We start from the raw sequence: 20894 nt of genomic DNA on the forward strand, positions 1-20894 counted from the left end.
CCTGCCAGGTTAGAACTATGGTAGAGAGGTTGTGGGCCTTCTCTGTAGAAACACCTGATTTATGGAACCGCCTTCCCTATCTTTCTGGAGGAGCTGCAAGACTTTTTAAAAAATTCTGCATGGCTGTTGGTGAAGAGATTGGTTGGCTATTTCATTTTTTGCTAATGTATTTATGTGTTTTAATAATTTGTTAAAACATTCCAAGTGATGGAAAAACAGCCTAGAAATCTTTAAAAGTAAGGTTTTAAAGCAAAGGAATAAATAAGTTCAGTGCCTTCATTTTACTGCTTCTTTTTTTTGTACAGGACTAATCATGTTTGGATCAATCAATTTCGCATTGCAGAATGGGTAAACCCCATCTCTCCCTCACACACCATGCCTTCTCTCAGAATATTTCCCACCCCCCATATGGCAACCTACTAAATAAAAAGGCGAAACTAAAAACAGAAGAGACTTTATCGAAACAAGACATAAAACTGACCTGGTGGGAAAAAATATATTAAAATCTAGATATATTGAAGATAAAAAAACAGGATTTTACACTAGTCTAAATGAATTTGATAAAATTTGGTTATTCTCCAGCGATAAACTTATTCAGAAACTCTATCCTATATTAATAGAGGATTTCCTACGAGAAGAAACTATAAAAACATCTATGTTAGGCTGGATAAAAGAGATTGGCCACCCAATAGAAGCAAATCAATGGACTAAAACATGGAAATCATTAAAATTTATGAGAGCTGCGCCGTATAAAGAAAACATATACAAAATGTTCTATAGGTGGCATTGGACCCCTGTTAAAGTCGCAAAATGTCTCCCAAAAGTGTCGAACATTTGTTGGAGATGTGGGAAAAACGTAGGATCATATCTTCACATATGGTGGAGATGTGACAAAATCCAGATATTTTGGGGGGAAATTGCTAAAATCCTTCTAGATGTTACAAAAATAAACATGCCCTTAGAGCCAGAAATTTGGCTACTTAATATGATACCGGAAAACATTAAATCACATACACAGATAATTGTATATATTTTTACAGCAGCCAGAATCCTGATAGCAAGATGTTGGAAATCCAAAAGAATACCATCTATAAGAGAACTCAAAAATAAGTTGCTTGAAATAGCTGAAATAGATAAGTTAAATATAATACTACAAAATAAGCCAGAGGAACTCTTTGGGGACAGATGGAAATTATTCTATGACTGGCTGAAGATGAAAAAGATAAATTAAAACTGAATACTGCTAGTATGAGATAAGAGTTGTCAAATGTGGAAGACGTAATGGGTATTATACGTTGTATTTGAATTTTAAAGTGATATGCTGTTAATTTTTGTTCATGGTGGCAAATGAAAATAAATTTCAAAAAAGAAAGAAAGAAAGAAAGAAAGACAGACAGACAGACGATGGACCTGTAATATTGTCAAGTTTTACAATATAACATGATTCTTACTTAACATGTGTTGTCATCTATATCACAGTGTTTTCTTGTTTGCTGCCTCACCTGGAGGATGGCAGCAATGGTTCCCCAGGAGGAAATGGCTGGTTTGGAGGGTGTAGTCGATGGCATTGTACCTGTCTGAGGTCCCACCCCTCCTCAAACCCTACCCTCTCCAGGCTCCACCCCTCAAATCTCCAGGAATTTCCCAACCTGGAGTTGGCAACCCTGTCTCCTTCCCAGCCGACCATCAACCTACCTTTATCTGCCCCTCTGACTTCAGCTTTCTATCCCCCCCCACACTTGCAGCCTCTACTTAGGTAAAGTACAGTCTTTCTTCGCAGTGAGGACCCAAGGAGGAAGGAAGCAACCTCACTTTAAAGTTATGATGAATTATACAAAGTCATCAAGTCAGTTACAGATGGTTGGTGCCTGAAGGATTGGTCTTTAAATTTAAAGACAGAAGAGAAAAGATAGACTCTATCTTCAAGGCTCAAGACTTTTTGAAGAGGCACGCCAGTACAGAAGAAGAAGCAGAACTTGCCAAGTGGATGTCGGGAGCCAGCGGAGAAGACAGCAGCTCGGAGGGAGAGGTGAAAGATGAGGAAGTTAAAGGAGCGATTGGCCCGAAGTACAACTTGAGGGACAAAAAAGGGAAAGACCCCAAAGTTTAAAGACTATTTCGGATAATGCTTTAAAAGCAATACTAATCCCAAAAGGACATTACTAACATGTTAACTGTTCGGCTTTGAAAGAGAGAGAAGAAAAGAGGATCGTCCAACTACAGAAGAAGCTATTGACTTTAACTTTAATACTAAATGACTAATATACTAATACTTAACATCACTCAACACTTTTCTTTATCCCTCTATAGACCGTCCCCAATTTTCTGGATTGTAAAAGCAAAACTTCTCTCCTTTTTAGGAGAGGGAAATAAAAAAATAAAAATAAAGTTATGATGAATTATAAACTTAAAACTACTTCTACTTTATTTGGTATTTTGTACCAGAAGATACTGAACACGGCTAACTAAACATGAACAAGAAACTTGGTTTCAAATCAGTGGAACTGTACTCATTGCTAAGGGAGGAAACGTTGCAAATTTTGGTGATTGTGTGTTTTTCAGTGTAAATTAAAGAAGAAAAATCAGTACATTTCTTGTTGGCATGTCTATATGGAAACAAACCATCTTACAGTTCTATTTTGTCTTCCGAAGTCAGCTGCTATTATTTAAGAAGAAACTTCTGTCACAGAAGCTTAAGAGGTATCCTCCCTCACTCTGACATCCTGCCTCCAGAGCTATCACACAAAAAGATTTTCAACTGGAGCTGATGCTAAGGAGACAGGGCTCCTCCAAGGATCCTTAAGATAAGGCATCAGAGGCCACCAGCAGCCCAGTCTCCCCCTCCCTGTCGCTTAAACTGCCCACTATAAGCACCAGAGTAGTGCAATGTTTGTTTATCCTATATTCTAATAGCCACCCATAGCCCACATCTGCAACTAGCTAAATCCGTGCATCATGGCCACACCTCAGAGGCTAAACAGCTCTTTCGTAACAAAAAACCCTTAAATCTTAACAAAAACATATTGGGAGGTTTAAATTGCCCCCAAATAATAAAAAAGTGTTGTCTGCACATATGCAGAAGCTCCCAGGCACCACCATTGAGCTTAAAGGTGGGTGGTAGGGTCTGGAGCCACATCAGGCTAGGCAATGAGGGGGAGATAGGATTCCCCCCTGGAAGTCCTGCTGAGCTCGCAAGGAGGGGATCAGGTGAGGTGGGATGCGGGAATCCTCACCACCTCCCCTATCAAGCCCATAAGTCTACCTGCCCACAGAGCCATAAGAGAGGAATCAGGGTGCAAGAGCCCTCGCTGCCCCCCCCAAGCCAGCATGCTCCACTGCCCGCCCGCTGAACAGGCAATCATGAGGATTGGGTGTAGGGTGCAAGAGTCTTCGTTGCCCACCCAACCAGGAAGTCTGGTGTAGAGGTGCGGCAGTCCTGGCTCCCCCTCCTCAGCTAGTGCTGAGGGAGCTAAATGGCTGCGGTGGCAATAGAGGGGTTGGCTGGGAGATGCAGCAGTGACAGCAATGGGGGGAGGGATTCCCCCCGCAAGTATTGAGGGTCCCCACTTGTTTGACTTCTCTTTACAGTCCACCTTTCTTGCTGAGACTCAAGGTGCACTACAAAATATAAAAAGCAAAGCAATCAAGCAACATAAGGCATCCAATTAAAATGCAACAGGACTAAGAGTAGAACAAGAAAACAGAGCAAATAAAATACTGTTTAAGGCAGTGTTTCCCAACCTGTAGGGTCAGGACCAACAAGTGGGTCACAACGCTTCTGAAAGTGGGAGGCAGACGAGCCCTCCCTAATGGTAACTTCTGCCCTTTGCATCATTATTTCTCCCCTTGTCCTGTTTGTCAGCTTCTCACATTCTCACTTCCACTTCCCTTTGCAACAATAGTAAGGGGGAAATATCTGTCAGGAAAGTAGCAATATTACAATAATAGCTGGAAGGTGGGGGGGGGAGCTGGTGAGTTGGTGGGAACTGTTCAGTGTGTGAAAAAGCAAGCGGAAGTGAGAAAGACGTGTGTGCATATGGGAGGGTTCATCTTCTTGCTCAGTCCCCCAGTAATTCACTGCCCTCTACCTGCTGTATAAGATGTACCACACCAGCCTTCACTGCTAACCCCTTTGCCACCATTTGTCATCTTCACACCTCTCCTCAACACCCCCTATGCGCCTCCTCAAACTCTACCATGTCTTAGCTGGCAGAGGAGGAGATGACAGAGAGAGGTCCCTGCTCTCAAGAGGCTGTCTTCAGGGGGAGCCTTGTCAACTCTCCACTTGGTAGAGAAGACCTATGCTTGGTGTAGTGGTTAAGTGCACAGACTCTCATCTGGGAAAACCGGGTTTGATTCCCCACTCCTCCACTCGCAGCTGCTGGATGACCTTGGGCAAGCCATAGTTCTGTCAGAGCTGTCCTTGAAAGAGCAGTTCTTGAAAGAGCTCTCTCAGCCCCACCTACCTCACAGGGTGTCTGTTGTGGGGAGGGGAAGGAAAGGAGTTTGTAAGCCACTCTGAGATGCCAAGTGAAGGGCGGGGTATAAATCCAATCTCTTCTTCCTCTTCCCCTTCTCCCCCAAGTGACATGTTTATGGATGGATTTGGTTGCTGTAACAGAGACCTCTAAATTTCCCTATTCACACACCCCACTGTGTGGGTTGAATCTTTCCTCTTATCACAAGCAGACACAAATGAAAATCTAAACTTCAGCCACTCTGATGGTGGTCAAAGGTAGCATAATGCTCAGTGGTTGAGTAGCATCTATCCTCCCATGCATGGTGGTTCCTTCCCAATGAGAAAAGAACCATATCTGTCTTCTAAGCTGAAATGGAAACTAGGGGTGCTTTCACAGCTTATACTACGCTAAGCACCTTCCATTGTACTGAAGTTGAATTTAAGCCATCATCTATTACCAGCGGTGATATTTCAGCTTCATAGCAAAAAGAACACATGCTGTCACACATGATAAATGCAACCAATTGTGCTGTATCAATAAGTAAAATGTGACGTTTGACTACAAATGATAAGCATACACATTTTCCTATGCAGAATAATATCTCTGTAGGAAAATCATAATGTGTAAAGTGGCTTTAGAAGAACCAACTTCAGTGCTAAATCTGAGAAGGCTTTCACCTATGTTTTGGGGGGGAAAGATCTGACCCTGTAAACAGTATCTTCCATGTCATATAACAGTTGATGCTTTTTCTTCGGTGCATATGCACACTGATTGATAAACTATTAAGTAAAATGTGTTCTGATGGTTACTAGAGTGAGTTTCTTAGAATATTAAAGGGAACTAGAACGGGAAATGGAGAAGAAGAGGCTAGAACGTAATTTCTATATGTGAAGGTTGTGTACTTTGTAATACCACTTTCTTGTGGTTCCTAGTGGGTACAGTTAGACCCTTTGTGCAATGTTTGTAGGTTTCTTATAAACATCTGTGTGACGACCTCTTCTCTGGGGAGGTCTGGTTTTACTTTAAAACCGTTCTTTATATTTTGCTCTACTGGGTAATCTGGCTGCCACCAGGAAATTTTAGGCTTTCCAAACCTTTATACTTTCTTCTTCTGGTTTTGGTATTGTGACCCAGGGTCTGGGCTTTCGAGGAACTATGTGTTTCCTGAGGAAAAATGGATCAGGCTTCTGGGATAAACTTAAATAAAAAGGATTTATTTGAAGAATAGAGTATGAAGTTGTTTAAACTGTAACTGTTTTGGAAATAGGTATTTGTAAGTACATTAGGTCAACTATCACACTCTTTGTAACTTTGACTCTTTTTAAGAACTGTAGATTCACTTTACAGATATAAGCTCCTTTCTCTCTCACACTGTCATGGCACAGCACTTTCAGTTATCTCTCAGGGATTTATGCATATAACTTTGTAACACTCATTCATATAATGAACTAACTCGTCCTACACAGGGATGGGTCTCTCCTCTCTTACACAGAACTTAACCGTCTGCTTAACACAGAGACTTTTACTCTTATATTCCACACAGGAAAACTTCTCTCACAGAGACCTCAGGACAAAACTGCTTAACTAACTTCCACTGTCTGCATCAACTGTCATATCTCCTAACAGACACTCCTGATAGACATTCAAATCATCCACACAGCATCCATTCCAAAACCCCTCCCCCTCTCTGTCACTCACCAATCATATCACTTGCTTGTTTCCAGCACTCTAGATTATCATCACAGCCATGCAAACCAAACTTTTAAAGTCACACACACACACAAACATGAAATCGTTACAATCTGGTTGGCCACTGTAGAAAACTGAATGATGGACTAGATGTGAGCCAAGGTCACAGCTCACCTAGGGTGCCAAAAAACCTTGGGTTGGTCCTGGAGAGATCATACCAAGTAAACCTGGACTTGTGGGTCAACATACCAAAAAGGCTGGGAACCACTAGTCTAAGGAATGATAAACCCTAAACAATGTAGAAAGTAGATTACAAATGTGGGAGACAATGCTGTAAAAGCAAGATAATGCATACAGTGTGATATTATTCCCTTATTAAAGCATCCTCCTGACAATTCCATTATACTACAGTTCCAATCTAATCCCTTTTATAAAAACACCCCTGATGTATTTCCGCTTTGCCCATTCTATGGAATGATAGAAGTGTGAGGCAACAAAGACAGTGAGGGCTCTGGAGACCAAATTCTATGAGGAAAGGTTGAGGAAGCTAAGTATGTTTAGCCTGGAGAAGAGACAACTGAGAGGTCATATGATAGCCATCTTCAGGTTTGAAGGGCTTTCACATAGAGGATGGAGCTGAGTTGTTATCTGTTGCCCCAGAAGGTTGGACCAGAACCAATGGATTCAAATTAAATCAAGAGTTTTCAGCTAAACGTTACGAAGAACTTCCTGACAGAATGGTCACTCAGTGGAACAGGCTTCCTCAGGAGGTGGTGGGCTCTCCTTCTTTGGAGGTTTTTAAGCAAGAGGCTAGATGACCATCTGACAGCAATGCTGAGTCTGTGAACTTAGGCAGATCATGAGAGGGAGGGTAGGATGAGATGAGTCAGTGCTTGGCTCTTGTGGCCGATCACTACCCTGGGGACAGGGAAAAAATGCCAATTGCTACTTTGAGGTCAGGAAGGAATTTTCCTCCAGGCCAGATTGGCCAGAGATCCTGAAGATTTTTTGTCTTCCTCTGGGCATAGAACAGGGGACACTGGGGGAGCTAGTTGTGAATTTCCTATATTGTGCAAGGGATTGGACAGGGGACAGCCCTTGAGGTCCTTTTCAGCTCTATGTTTCTGTGTTTCCTAACCTCATCATATCGACTGTTCCACACAGTGGGAGACACAATAGAGAATGTGCACTTGTTGATCTTACCCATTTTCAGGGTGGCACCCTCAGATGACTAAAGTTGTCATAGCAGTGCACAGCAAGAAAGGCAGTAGTAAAGGTACGTGGGTCCAAACCCATTAAGAGCTTTGTGATAACCATTACCTCAGACTGAACCTGGTAACTGATTGGTAACCAATGGAGTGTCTATAGAATGGGTATGATATTCATGCTCCAACTAGCTCCTATCAAGAGCCTATACCATGAAGTTTCTGAGTTGAATTTAAAGGCAGACCTGTGTAGTGTACATTACAGTAGCCTAACCTTGAAGCAACCACATCATGGATTCACATAGTCAGGTCAGTCAGGTCAAGGTAGGGAGCCATCTTTCAAGCTAAATTAGATGAAAGAAACATTTTTCACAGATGCATTGATTTTCTTCTCCAACAATAAGGGTGAGTCCAGGTATGACCCATAAGCTCTTCACTAAGTCAGTGACTATTTGCCATTGAATGTAGGAAGCACAATGCCCTTCAAGACTTCAGATTTCCCAACCAGCATAATTTAAGTCTTGTCAGGATTCAGTTTCAGTTTGCTCACCCACTAACATTTAAGCACATCAGTCAGGCTATGGAATTTACATAGAGATTAAACAGCATGTGGGATGAGAATAGGCCTTGTGCAACCCCACAGAATCAGTCCCATACTGATGACACCTGGTCTTGAATAGCCACCCTTTGAGTCCTGTCCATAAGGAATGAGAAGGAACCACAGACACCTGGTCTTGAATAGCCACCCTAATCCTGTCCATAAGGAATGAGAAGGAACCACAGAGCATTCTTCAAGTGCAGTCAAAGCAGTGCTGATGGCTGCTACTGCTCTAGCACAAGGAATAAAGCAGGTATGAAGCACTGAAGAGCTGATGCTAGGAGTGTAGTGCCAAGCCCCTGGTACACTGTTTGGCAGAGCACAGGTTCAGACTGTACAGTATCTCCACTTCCATTTACTGACTGAAATGCGATCCTACATAACTAATTACTATCATGTCTTTTATTGTAAAAATTACCATGAATGTTTTGGTTGTTTTCCAAATAATCATTATAAATACTTTTCAAGAGCAATTATTTGTCTTTCTTTGACAGTATCACACTAACACTTTAAAAAAGAGCTGTTACAAATTGTAATAATGGTATCACTGCCTAAATCGATGTAGCTTTTCTTTAAAAAGGATATTCCAAACCTGACATCCACAGTTTTATTGCATTCATGATCAAAGACCTCAAAAGCATCCGTGATCTTCTTCTGGATATCTACAATTATAGACTCTGGAAAACAAAACAATGCCCACATGTTACAATTAATTCTACTTTAACTTCCCATCTTAACCTTCCATTCTCCTTCGGCTGCTAGATTGATTCTAATTTTGTCTTTAATTCTGTGGCGGGATGGCTTTGCCGCACTGTAAATGCGAGGCTACTTTCTCCCCAGACTTCTCCTGCCAGTTTGCAGCTTAGTCAGAAAGCTGGGGCAGAAAGTCACTTCTTGTCCCTGGCTTTCTGATAGTGTACCACCACCCCACATACAAATCAGCCTTCCTCTCTCTCCTGGTGTCACCCAAGGTCAATGCCATAGGGGTGTATTCCTTTAGCATGCCAAGTGGCAAGGCAGTGAGTAAGGAGGCATGCAGACTCTTTAAACCACAAGACAAGTTCTAGGTACAGTTAATCAATATAAAGAAAAAGAAAGTTATTGACTAGTTACAATCCATGGAAAATCTGGTCTTTGCTGACTGCACAGTTACCTGCCCCAGGTGTATTTGCAAGCATCCTCTAGTATCATTCCCCTCTATCATCTCTCATCACAAATGTACACACAAGTGTGCTGCTACCAGCAGCGACCAAAAACACAACACAATCTTCCACAAAAGACCCTCAAAGAAAGGAACAGATCCCCACATGGATTCCTAAGGCCTTTGCCAACCAGGGTGGCCGGTCCTGGGGCTCAAACCTGCCAAATTCAAAACAATTGTCTGAAATTTAATACACATGACACAAAATGAAAAGACGAAAACTCAGGTACCAATGCTTGGAATCACCATGGCAGGAGTGGAAGGGAACAGTGGTTAGTCCAAAACAGGCCTTTGAAGAAGGGCTTGCTGTTAAACCTCCCTCTTATTCCACGAACAGAGCCTGATGGTTCTCATTGGGGAAAATATATTACTCATAGTGTGATGCTGATTTGCATATGTGAAAAGGCAACTGTAATTAGTGTAATACAGTATTCAATGCTTAGTAGCGTATATACAGACCAATTAAGCTGCAAAATTAAGCTGGACCATTGACCCACCTAGCTTGCTATTGTTTACTAATTTTCTAGTCTACTCTGACTAGAAAGGGCTCTCCAGGTACTTTTGCAAAGGAAGGTAATTCACAACAGCAGCAGAGATCCTTCAATTTGAGATGTCACATACTGAATCTGGGACCTTCTGTAGTATCCTACCACAGAGCCACAGCCTCTGCCATAGATAGATGAACATACTTCAAAGAAAGGTCTTCAACATATATAGGAACAGGACAGGGATCCTATGACTTTTATTCTTGTGTAGAGAAGAAAATGTCAGCACCTGCAGCATTTTTACCCCTGCAACTGACATAAGCTGCATCTGCCAAAATCTGTTCTTGTGTACAGTAACTAAAGAGACACAAAGGAACTTTTTCCTCTACTGTATCTGATCATTCTGCTTAAGCTTGTGAAATTGCAGAAGATATCAATCTAATTCTGAACATAGACAAATCTGTAGACACTTAAATCCAGAGATTAGACCCAAGAACACACAAGACAGATCTTTCTACAAACTTGAAAAAAGCCCCAGGTTTGCAGAAAAATCTGAAACAAACAACAAAAAAGAGGGAGTCAACCCCCCCAAATAATAGAAGCAGCACCTGCAGCTTTAAGAAATGAATGCTCTCTTAGTGTCTGCTTCTAGGCAACACCAACAGTTGTAAAGATAAAATGGAAGAGTGGGGAATGATGTACATTGCTTTGGATCCCCATTGGGGGGAAAGGCAGGGCACAAATGAAGTAAACAATAAATTTAACTGAAGACAGGGGACAAATAAAAGGTTGGTGTGTGGGTGAGCAAGTAGGAAGGAGAGAAGGAAGCAGGGAAGGGTGAACATATGAAGGCTGCCAGGAACAGGAAAAGAGGAAATAGTATGGGGAGGGGAATACAGGGGAAAGTGAGGTGCCCTCTGAAAGTCCTTGTGAGTAGCCTACAATACAACTGGCCCAGTGGCCAGCACTGTACAACTCAGTCACAGTTTTTCAGGGAAGAGGCTGCCAGAGGAAGTGAACAAGGGCAAGCTGAAGGCGGGAAGGGTAATATTCTTGGGTTCAAGACAGAAGGCAGGTTAGATCAAGGTAGGTTGGGTGGTGGATGGGAAGGAGAGAAGGAAGCAGGAGAAGGGGAGAAGCTATGGAAGCTTTCAGAGAAGAGAAAGAGAAAAAGTGGGGGAGGTGAAATGAGATACCCACCCCGGCAAGTCCTTGGGACTGCTTGTTTTCCGTATTCTCCACAACCTTTGGATGCAATCTTTATCTTTTATTCTAGAACTGCAGACCTTCTATTCAGAGCACTTCAGAGCAGCTGCTATGCAAGATGTTTTATATGTGCATCTGTTGGAACCGATTTTAACTGTTTTAACTTTTATATACTGCATGCACTTTGTGCTCTGTGTGAGCCGCCCTGAGCCTGTTCACGGGGAGGGTGGGGTATAAATGCAATAAAATAAATAATAAATAATTTTTTTTCTTTATAGGAAATTACAGCATTGCCATAGATTTCAAAAGCATTAGATTTTTTCTCAAGCAAGATCCTGAAACATGTATGATTGCATGAGCTTTTGTAGGGAGCTGCTATTTGGGTTAGCAGCCTCGAATACAGACACTTTAGGAATTTCAGATTACTCTTTGTGAGCAGTGGAGCCAGGAATTCTCACGTCAGGTTTTCATCTGAACACAGCAGCTATAACATATTCCTCTGGAGTACCAGGGTCCTCAAAGCAGCAGTGGGTCTGTTTTAACATTTCTTCTTCAAAGGACCATTATTGAAGTCAGTGAAGAGAAAAGAAGCAATTATACCAGCACAGGTACATCAGTCAGTGTTGTTAAGAAAAGGGTTTTCAGTTGATAAACTGCTAGATTCCACCACTGAAGAGTTTATAAAAGCAATTTGTTGTTCTACTACCTATGTATCCGAATGATATCTATTTCAAATCCTGCTAATTCCGTTGACAGAACTAAATGGTTGAAATTGTTTGAAGAAGGGATGCCATCAGAAAAATTAGACAGATAGTCCAGATAAAGATAAAACAGTCTTCCAAACAGGACCCCCACTGGCCAACTGCCAAATTGCACCACTTTTTATTTTACCCCTGTTATAAGCCGTTTATTCACATCATAATGTAAAACAACTATGCATGCATTGGCTCAGTAAGGAAGTATGATACATTTATGCCCTGGAATGTTCTTATGTCCTACATGGCTGTAACTGTAATGAGCCATCAGTTCTTTAAAGTAGGGACACAGATTAACACACAGCTCTGAGGCAGGCTTGGAAATAAAAATGAAGGCTGCTATTTAGCAAAATAATCAGAGATAATATTTTGAGCTAGAACAAGAAATATATATGCAGTCAAAATAATATTCAAGTAAGTTACACCATCAGATATTAAGAAGTCGACAATATGTATAACAAGTGGGGGACCCGCAAGGACTTGCAGGGCGCATCTCATTTTTATTTCTACCACCAATTCCTTTTTACTTTCCATTGGGGCTTTCTTTTTTTCTTTTTTTCTTTTGTCTTTTGTAAAAGAGTTACTGGAACTCTCAAGAAGGAAATGAAGTTTTCAATCTGAATACTGAAAACTCACAAATGTTTAAACATTTTTAAATGAATTTTGTTGAAGAGGTTCCGGAACTCTGTTCCAGCATGTTCCCCTAGGGAAAAAAAGCCATGTTTTCCGTATCCTCTCCCACTTTCCAGCTTCCTTCTTTCCTTCCCATCACCAGCCAACCTATCTGTATCAGCCCCCCGTCTTCAGCTTTTCCTAGGGTTGCCAAATCGAAATTGGCAATCCTTTGTTTTCCCCTCAAATGGTGTGGCTCCGCCCCCAGCGTCCGACGTCACTTCCGGGTGACGCGGACGTGGGGGTGGGGTTTCCCCCGGGCCCCGATTCCGCGGGAGCAGGAATCGGGGCTCGAAACGGCATTCAAACCTGGGTCTCCCAGATGCTAATCTGAAACTCTAACTGCTGCACCACACTGGCTTGTGTGGGGTGGATACCTCTGAACAGCTGCAAGCAGCTGGGTCTAGGTGAGTCATGCAAGTCACCCAGTGGTTACCGGCGGTCCTGGTCCTGAAGAGTCCTCCCTCAAAGAACATAGCAGCTCTGGAAGGGGCCCTGCCCCTACCCTTTACCTTTTGCTGACAAAAACAACACTTGAAGGCTGGTGGTACTGTTATGGTAGCCTTGCAACAGCTACTGAAGGCATTCAGTCTTTAAAGTTACAGGAGCTGATTCTATTACTTGGTATGTGTGTTTTAACTCTCCAATTAATTTTTTTTTAGATTACAGATTTTTCTGCATATCTAGAGCGTTTGTTGGGTTTGCAGAAAGATCTTCATAGTCCCAGTCTCTGGATTTAAGTATCTACAGATGTGGCCATGTTGAGAAATAGATGCATTGATGATTGTTCCCAACACTCACAAAATAGCTGTCATGCTATGTTTAGCTCAAGGAATAGAGAGAGTGGAAGAGAGAAAGAACAGCAAGGAGAAGGATTCCATTTGTTCTGTATGGGGAAGACCAGCATACAGGCATCTGGTGATTCAAGGGGACCCCAGACTTACACAAAAACAGGGAGGGTTTGGAGTTCTAGGAGGGAGATCTTGGTAGGGAAGCCAAGTGGAAATCCAGGCAAGGATTCAGTCAATAATCCATCGAGATCCAGAATGAGACACATATGAAGCAGGACTGCGCAGAGCAAGGACCCACGGTACACAGTGGGCATACTTAACGAACGAAAAATTTAAGACATTTGGGGGGAGTTCTGACAGGAGTCAAGAAACAACAGAATTCAGACTTGATTTTCCCAGACTGGAACAGAGGTGAGGGAAATGCAGGCAAAGTCAGATGAAAGCCTTCTAATTGGTACAGGGGGAGGCTTGAGGTGGGGAGGAGGTACAGCTAGGAGTGGCTTTCATGGCACAAAGCTTTCCAATGGAAGGTGAAAGAAATGTTGGAATTAGAGAAGTGTCACTTCTGGAAGTAAAATTCATAAGTAACAGGCTGGGTTTTTTATTGGGCAAGGCTAAGGCAAGACAAAAGAGCACTGTTTCGAAGGGTACCTTGACTGGATTGGAACACTGGAATAACAGTCACAGAGCTAGCCGTGCCTGATTGGGTCATTTTCCTTCTAGGTTTTTCACTGAGTTTGGGCTTGTCTGCATCTTGGTAAGTTCACTTTTTGTGGCTATAATGTGATCATTCTAAGTAGCCTGCTCTGACATTCCTTTTCTGCCCTGCTTACCCACCAGAACAACTCTTAGGTAAAGGCTGGCCAGCAATTCATGAGTTTAGGCTGATCACAGGCCAAAGGGTAAACATTAAAGCCACCCAATAGAGGCTGAAAGGTCAATGCAACAGTGCAATGCCAAGCCTTAATAGTAGGCTCAATTGTATAGAACTGTCTTCCTAGAAAGAGGCCTGCCTTAGCCCTGACCTTCAGATACTAAAGAGGCAATGGAATGTTTTCTTCCTTAGGATGCACAGTATTTTTAAAAGGGTTTTATTCTTGACCTGGATAGCCTAGGCTAGCCCAATCTCAGCTGATCTCAGAAGCTAAGCGGGGATCGGAGACCACCAAGGAAGTCCAGGGTTGTGATGCAGAGTCAGGCAATGACAAACAACCTATGAATGTCTCTTGCCCTGAAAACCCTGCGGCGTTGTCACAAGTCGGCTGCAACTTGACAGCAAAAAAAAAAAAAAAGATCAAAGATTCTAGTTGATTAATTATTTGACTTTTAATCATCATTAAATATATATTTGCATCCCAAGAAATCTCAGTATGGGCATAATATAACTTGCAGTTTAGTAAAAAAAAAACAGCTGCCACTGATTGTTAGAAGCGATGGCCATACTTACTATTTTTTCTTCATTTCCTATTGAAGTACACCAGAATTAAGTAGATACAAAAAATAAACAAGTATACTTCAGCTCAGCCAATTAAAATTTGCCCTGACCAAAACAGGCCCCTAAAACTAGATCAGGAACATTCTATGTATTCACCAGCAGACCAGCTAGCTTCCAGAGTGTTAGATCAGGCAGATGCATTAACAATCAGTATGCAGAAGACTCCACTATGCACATTAGCACCACAGGTGCAATAAACTTTTTTTCTTATTAAAATGAAGCTACAAATACTACCAAATGCTACATACACATGTGCTGTCTGACTCTGCAGATATATTGAATGTATTTTGAATAAAAATGCAAATAAAAGCTAGTTGCGCTATAATAGTCTCACCAAGTTTAATAGGGCTGCCTGTGTACCACAACCTTATTCAGACTAAATGGTTTGTGTACCACAAAATTACATTCAAACACAACAGACATAGTTCAAAATAATAGGACCCAACGGATATTAGCCAGGAAAGCTCTTGGAAACCCAGCCACAGGAATACTCTAAAGATTAATTATAGTCAGTATGATGACTATTATTGTTCAGAATAGGATAAAACAGAGATTGTCAACTGTAGTTTTCTAATTTTCACTGAAATCCTGGTTAGCAGGCTAAAATCTACAACAACATTTTTGTATCATAAAATTTAAAAAGTGGATGGGCTTTCGGAAACTGTTCCATTATACATGGGAATCAATTTCCCATATTTAACACACTATCTGCTGAATCACACTATCCTTCTCTATATTGCTATACAACGCTCTTTGCTACAATGTCATTTCTTTTCTTGCAGTCTACTTGTATATTAACAATATCCCTCTAGATTGGGCAAAAGACTGGTTATCCTCTGAAGCAAGTTTAAATCATTCAAAATGTGGAAATTTTCTATTGATCTAATATTAAATACCAACTGAAGTTAACTTTTAACAACTAATAAAGCAAATCACTGTTATACCCATCTACACTGACCAACCGTAAAAAGACTTTACTTCCTTTGCATGGGGATTATGGGTTGGATTCAAAGTATTCCAGGGAATGGAAATTTCCCAGCCCTCCCATCATGCTTCAGCACCCAACATTCCCTGAAATGCTGCTCTGAGTGTGACGGGATCCCTGGAAATATGGGGCACAATCACTGTCCTCCTTCAGCTGTGTAAGTTCCTTTCTGAAGGCACAAAATGAACCATTGATCCCCTACTTACAAGAATTAGATAAGGGATACAATCCAAAGAAAGTTAATCACGCACAGTTCTCACCAAAAGGAGACCCATGTCAGGGTATGCAGGTGCAAATATCCCTACATGAATAAGTCCCAGACACTGCTTCCCAAAGGGTATGTTTGGCCTTCCTTTCTATACACAAATATGGCAACGCTTATATACCTCCAGAAAAGAAAGAGGTGATACTTAACCATATGGTAACTGTGTTGTCCTAACCAAAAATACAGAGTACTAGCAAAGAAGAGAAAGAAGGTGGCTTTCAAGTCATTATTACATCTAAGAAGTAAAGTGCAAGTGACAGTTCTAAACAGTTTAATGACAAAACACAGTAGCAATTTATGGTAGCAGTCAAAACATCCGATAATAACATTCTATTGCAAATTCTTAGTGTTCAGCTTGAATTAAGGTTACCACCAAATCTGTTCCTTCTGCGTGGCTTGGGAGAAAATGGGAGAAGATGTGTGTATGTCTTTGAAAGGATGTGGAAGATCAGAGTCTAGGTGGGAGAGGAGGGATGACGAGAGGGGAGCTGCAGAGAGCCAAAGGATGGTATAGACATCCATCTGGGAGTCAAGACGGTCAGAAGAATGTAGAGGTAAGATTCCAGGAAGGAAAAGTTGAGTGGATGAAATTAAATCATGCTCCGCCTACCCTGAAGTAGAGACATCACTTCATGTTAGCAGTGAAAGAAAGTCCAGGAATGAAAACCAACTCAAAATGGGAAACCCTCTGTCTACCTTTCTACTTGACTTGTGCCAGTTGATTGTGCCTGGGAGGTGTCAGACCCCTCATGGGACAAACTGATGCAATTGATCAGGGTCTCTCAAGGTGTGGTCTGAAAGGACTCTTGTCCTACCTGTGGGGATACTAACAGATATTATCCTGCCTTTGTTTTGAGTCCAACAGCACCTTAAAGACCAACAGGATTTCCAGGGCATAAGCTTTTGAGAGTCAAAGCTCCCTTAGCCTGAATGTGAGGGGCCGTGGAGCATGGCAGAAAGGGCCCTTGCTTGGGGTGTGCCAGCTGTCCCATGGGAATCAGGCTATTTTCTCTTGAGATCACATTTTATTGCATGAAGCCTGGTATGATATCGAAGGAAGTCTGTCTATACCTCTAGCTGTACATAGCCTTGGGATCTAGGGGAGCTTCAAAGCATAGTTCCCAGCAGGAAGAAAGTCTTGAGGTAACAAAGTTGCTTTTAAATAAATGAAAGCTAAGCTCATAGTGGGAGCTGCGGTGACTCAAGTAGTTAAGACGTTGAACTGCAGGCTGTCGAAGGTCAGTAGTTCAGCAGTTCGAGACCTGAGTTGCCGCATGACGGAGTGAGCTCCCATCTCTAGTTCCAGCTTTTGCCAACCTAGCAGTTCGAAAGCAAGAAATTGCAAGTAGATAAATAGGTACCACTTCGGTGGGAAGGTAACAGCGTTCCGTGCGCCTTGGTGTTTAGTCATGCTGGCCACATGACCACGGAAAACTTCTTCGGACAGCGCTGGCTCTTCGGTTTTGAAACGGAGATGAGCACCGCAACCCTAGAGGCGGACTCGACTGGCTTTCGAGCAAGGGAACCTTTACCTTTTTAAGCTCATAGTAAATGAAGTATAAAACACTGATAAAATTATACTAAAACTGCTAGTGCAGACATGATGTTTCTGCTCTTGCAGAATTTTCTATCATTTCAATGGAAGGAGCAGTTTTACACTTGTAAAGGGATGCACATATAAAACTGTACCCTCCATTGAAATGAAATGGAAAGCCCTTCTGTGGGGTGCCTGGTTATGTACAATTAAGGTCCTACATATGTAAATGTCTATGAATTATGCTAAAGTTGTTGTTCAGTATTTGTTGTTGTTCAGTCGCACAGTCGAGACCAACTCTTCGCGACCCCATGAAACACATCACACCAGGCCCTCCTGTCTTCTGCCGTGCTCCGGAGTTTGTTCAATTTCATGTTTGTTGCATTGATAACACTGTCTAACCATCTCATCCTTTGCCGGCCCCTTCTTCTGTTACTTTCAATCTTTCCCAGCATCAGGGTCTTCTCCAGTGAGTGCTCCCTTCTCATTTGGTGGCCAAAGTATTTGAGCTTCAGCTTCAGTATCTGGCGTTCCAGGGAACAGTCAGGGTTGATTTCTTTTAGGATTGACTGATTTGATCTCCTTTCAGTCCAAGGGACTCTCAAGAGTCTTCTCCAGCACCATAATTCGAAAGCATCTATTCTTCGACGCTTGGCCTTCCTTACAGTCCAACTCTTGCAGTCATACATTGTTACTGGGAATACCATCGCTTTGACCATATAGACTTTTGTTAGCAGGGTGATATTTCTACTGGAGAAGGAAATGGCAACCCTCTCCAGCATCTGTGCCAAGAAAAACCCATGGACAGTAACAAAAGGCTAAAAAAATTTTTTTTAGTATCCAACAAAACCGAATATATAAATAGATCCTAATTCAACATATAACTTTTAAGTACAGTTTGTCCTGTTTTGTACCGTTTGCCTTGCCTAATACAGTTTGCTGAAATTATTACCCTTCACGTCAGAGCCAAATACACTTCTGAAGTAAAAAGCATTTTCATCATCTTACAATACTATTTATATTTTATGAAACTACTTTGGGAATAACATTTGCTATGGCAACAGAACCTTGTGGGATGACCTAATCAAGTTAACTGAATTTTATGGTAAGCAAAATCCTAATTTCAGGAGTATAAAAAATAGGCAGGTGAGATCAACAATTTGCATACATGAAAGCAATATTAATTTTCTCTCTGAACACACTTTTAAGGTCCTACATAATTCTCCAAATCTGGATGTATTACACATCAGGCACAATCTGTTCACGGGATTCAGTCAATTTTTCAGATTCCCGAATGCCATGCTTAAACTCCTAGAAATCTACCAGTCTTGCAATAAGGAAGTTTCATTTATAGCAACTGCAGGTTACATCTCAGATTAGATACAGGAAAAGGGACCAATTCATAAATTTACTTTTAAAGGATGTGTATACTATACATGCATTAATGCAAGTTCATCTGGCCTGTATTCCCAATGAACAATGTGATCAGCCCACTCAGGATCAGTTTATACCCAATATTCAGTCTGTTCTTTCTACCATGTGTTTGGCAAGCCTGAACACTCAGCTTGCTAAAAATATTTGTTACTGTGGAAATGATCAGATGTTGTGCCTGTTCCTATGTAAACTGTCCACATTAACCTCACAGCAGTGGAAAAATTGGTTATCTAAATCTACTGTGAATTTAAACTGGCTATTTGAATCTGTGCTCTCTCATTTCTCATCAGTCCCTTATCATCATCATTACTCACAACAACTACTCTTCTTCTCTGTTTCCTTATATAGACCAATACACTTGCTAAGAGACAATAATGTGTCTGGGACATCAGAAGTGGGAAATAAAGAAACACATGAGAAAGGCGAGACAGGAATGAACATGACTGAAAGACTAGAATTCAACAATCCTTTCAGGGGTGTCAAACATACAACCTGCGGGCTGGAACCGGCCCCTGCAGGGCTCCTATCTGGCCCACGAGCAACTGGCTCTCGTCTGCTTCCTGAGTCCTGCATCACAGCTTGCTTTTGCCCAGCTCTCTCCTCTCCTGCTTCCTGCTTCACAGAGGAGAAAAAGAAAGACAAACCTCCCTTCCCATGATTGGCTGAATGCTCCTTCCCCCTCCTCCTCCTCCTTTGGAGAGGAAGGGGGGGGGAAGAGTCAGCGAGAGAAAGAGGGAGACATAGAGTCCCATGGCACATTTAAGACCAACAAAGTTTTATTCCAGGTATAAGCTTTCCTGTGCAAGCACACTTCTTGGGGGGGGGGGGACTGAAAGAGCTAGAGAGAGCATGAAAGAGAGAGAGAGATCCCCCTTTCCAGTTCTAACAGACGGCAGCTTCCAATCTTTATTAGTGGAAGGAAGTGAGAGTCCAGTCGGGGGGGGGGTGTCCAGTGGCACCTTTAAGACCAACAAAGTTTTATTCCAGGTATAAGCTTTCATGTGTGTGCACGCTTCTTCAGAGAGAGGGGGGGGGGGGGACTGAAAGAGCCAGAGAGAGAGAGAGAGAGAGAGAGAGAGAGAGAGATCCCCCTTTCCAGTTTTAAGAGATGGGGGGGGAGAAATCTAACAACACAGCCTGCATTCCTCATTAGTGAAAGGGAGAAAGAGTCCAGTAGTACCTTAAAAACTAACAAAATTTGTGGCAGGGTATGAGCTTTCATGAGTCACTGCTCAGATACAGCTAGAACGTGAGTCCATCTGTCCTTATTTCTCAGACACCAAATGACAATAGCAGGCATTGGTAACAAGAGAAGAAACTTAGGTCTCAGTTCAGTCCAGGGGGATGCATTATCTTGAGCTTCATTATCAGTTGCAATTCAGCAGTCTTTCTTTCTAATCTCCCTTTGAAATTCCTTTGTAAGAGATCTGCTACTCTTAGGTCAGCCAACTGAATGTCCTGGAAGGCCAAAATGTTCCCCCACTGGTTTCTGAATGTTGTGGTTTCTAATAGCAGTAAAAAGAGTACGAGTTTCTAATAGCAGTAAAAAGAGTAAGAGTTTCTAATAGCAGTAACATTTTTATTTATTTATTTATTTATTTATTGGATTTATATCCCGCCCTCCCCAAATGGGCTCAGGGCGGCTAACAAAAGAGGCAAATGCCATAACAAACAATTAAAACAGCATAAAAACGATCATTAAACAAAGTGCGGTGCTCTTGATGTTAAATCTTATTTCTCCAAGATGGTTTCCATATATCAACCTAGCCTGATAACATAAGTTCTTCGGTCAACTAGGCGTCTTCCCAGGGCTGGCTCACTTATAGTCTAATCCACTGTCAAAGATGGCAACTCGGTTGTGGCACAATGATGGAGGCGGCTCCTATGCAAAGGCCTGGTGGAAGAGCTCCGTCTTACAGGCCCTGTGGAACTGTGCCAAGTCCTGCAGGGCCTGGATCTTCTCTGGGAGCTCGTTCCACCAGACAGGAGCCGCCGCCGAGAAAGCCCTGGCCCTGGTTGCGGCCAACTTGATGTCCTTGGGGCCTGGAACCACCAATAGGTACTGCGCCCCCGACTGTAGTGCTCTTGGGGGAACATATGGGGAAAGGCGGTCCCTTAG

General features: G+C 42.2%; 1 protein-coding gene across 1 annotated transcript in view; it reads right to left on the bottom strand.

Moving 5' to 3' along the window:
- Window positions 1–20894, bottom strand: part of EFCAB2 (EF-hand calcium binding domain 2) — a 41013-nt gene that overhangs the window by 15412 nt on the left and 4707 nt on the right. Inside the window, exon 2 of the mRNA XM_015424416.1 lies at window positions 8545–8629. Coding sequence (XP_015279902.1) covers window positions 8545–8629 — 85 coding nt within the window. The remainder of the gene's footprint in view (window positions 1–8544; window positions 8630–20894) is intronic.

This window comes from Gekko japonicus, unplaced genomic scaffold, assembly GCF_001447785.1.
Source record: "Gekko japonicus isolate JY-2015 unplaced genomic scaffold, Gekko_japonicus_V1.1 scaffold26, whole genome shotgun sequence".
NCBI classification, from domain to species: Eukaryota; Metazoa; Chordata; class Lepidosauria; order Squamata; family Gekkonidae; genus Gekko; species Gekko japonicus.